At 33.7% G+C, this 1,913-nt stretch overlaps 1 protein-coding gene across 1 annotated transcript in view; it reads left to right on the forward strand.

Moving 5' to 3' along the window:
* Positions 1–892: 892 nt before the first annotated feature.
* The window catches only part of LOC111083209 (epidermal growth factor receptor kinase substrate 8-like), a gene marked incomplete at both ends in the record, with an annotated part of 25,822 nt that continues 24,801 nt past the window's right edge, over positions 893–1,913 (forward strand). The window contains one exon of the mRNA XM_022379550.1: positions 893–1,353. Coding sequence (XP_022235258.1) covers positions 893–1,353 — 461 coding nt within the window. The remainder of the gene's footprint in view (positions 1,354–1,913) is intronic.

Raw genomic sequence — 1,913 nt, forward strand, 5'->3', positions numbered from 1 at the left:
AAAGTGGGAGTGAAAACTAGCTAGTTTTCAGTGTTGTTACTGTCTATTGTAGAACAATGACAAACAAAAATTGTGTAAACTGGGAGTGTTGTTTGTCATTGTTCACAATAGACAGTAACAACACTGAAAACTAGCTAGTTTTAAATTGTGTAAGTGGGAGTGTTGCTTGTCATTGTTCTACAATAGACAGTAACAACACTGAAAACTAGCTAGTTTTAAATTGTGTAAAGTGGGAGTGTTGTTTGTCATTGTTCTACAATAGACAGTAACAACACTGAAAACTAGCTAGTTTTAAATTGTATAAGTGAGAGTGTTGTTTGTCATTGTTCACAAAGTATTTGGTTTCATGTGACCATGCTCTTAATAACCTAATGTAAATTTTATATTAAAGAAACACCTAAAGTTACCAGTTTTACTTCTATTTAAGCTAAAACTGACCTGCAAAATTTTGAATACATTTTTTTTATTTTATAGATTTAAAGAAACACTGAACTTAATCACACTTTATAAGAATGATATGTACATGCTCATATAACAGCAAGCTGTTACTCTACAAGCAACATGTTTTACACCTATACATTTACTTTCCTACCATTTGATGGTACAATATAACTGTAGGTAGGATTATGGCTAGAGTGAAGCCATTTACTTTCCTACCATTTGATGGTACAATGTCACTGTAGGTAGTATTATGGTTGGAGTGAAGCCATTTACTTTTCTACCATTTGATGGTACAATATCACTGTAGGTAGAATTATGGTTGGAGTGAAGCCATTTACTTTTCCACCATTTGATGGTACAATATCACTGTAGGTAGGATTATGGTTGAAGTAATTGTCAAAGCCCTTTAAGAGGAAGGATATTTGTATAATAAGATTTTTAAATTATGTAGAATGTAAGAATAAAATGTGGAACAGAAAAGCACTTACAACAACAGGCTCCAAGACTATGCACAAATCCATACCAGAGTAATGTCCTCACCTACGAAGTGGAAGAGAACTTTGTGACCCAAAGAGCCATTCAACAAATTTTCTTATCTCTTGGTGCTTTTAACAAAATAATAAACAATAACCACATTCAAGATCCTAATTCTTCAGAACTGATGTACTACTTAATTTTACAGGCCAAACTGAAAAACCACATTCACGATCCTGGTGCACCAGAACTGGCTCGATTTTTATTTACTCCTTTGGTAATTGTTATGGAAGCAGTTCAACAGACTTCGTCCAGTCTACCTCCACAAGTTGTCACACCACTCTTGACTTCTGATGCTGTAGATCTTCTGGACAATTGCTGCTCCCCAAAAGAAAGAGACATATGGTACAGCCTTGGTGAATCGTGGGTCATACCAAGGTAAGATACACAGAATATCTGAAAGTCTTTACGATTTATAATTTTACTTTGGGTTTAGGAAGCTGTTCTACAGATTGTAGACATGTATTTAAACTAACTGCTAGTCTATTACATTTGTTACCTTATGTCACTGAAATAAAAGTAGAGTACGCTAATGTAGTTATTATCTAACTGCTTCCTAGAAGTACAGGTTTTTTATATATATATATACTATGTTACAGAGTTAGATAAAGTGGTAGTACCTAAATATGATATAAACTTTGATACGTTATGGTCATAGACCTGTGGTAATAGGAACAAGTTGCTGCACTTATTAGTATTACAAACTCTCATTTGTTATGGTGTGAAGACCACAACAAGATAAAAGATGAAGCCATTAGTAACTGCTAGTCGGGGCATAATCTCACAAAGTTCCATCTATTAGTCAGTGTATATCAGTACAAACCTCAGTCTGTTATGGTGCTTATATAACTATTGGTTATTGTATATTGTTACAAAGTTCCATCTGTTATGGTACCTATTTAACTGTTAGTCATTGTATATTGTTACAAAGTTCCATG

Source organism: Limulus polyphemus, unplaced genomic scaffold (assembly GCF_000517525.1).
Source record: "Limulus polyphemus unplaced genomic scaffold, Limulus_polyphemus-2.1.2 Scaffold8595, whole genome shotgun sequence".
Lineage (NCBI taxonomy): Eukaryota > Metazoa > Arthropoda > Merostomata > Xiphosura > Limulidae > Limulus > Limulus polyphemus.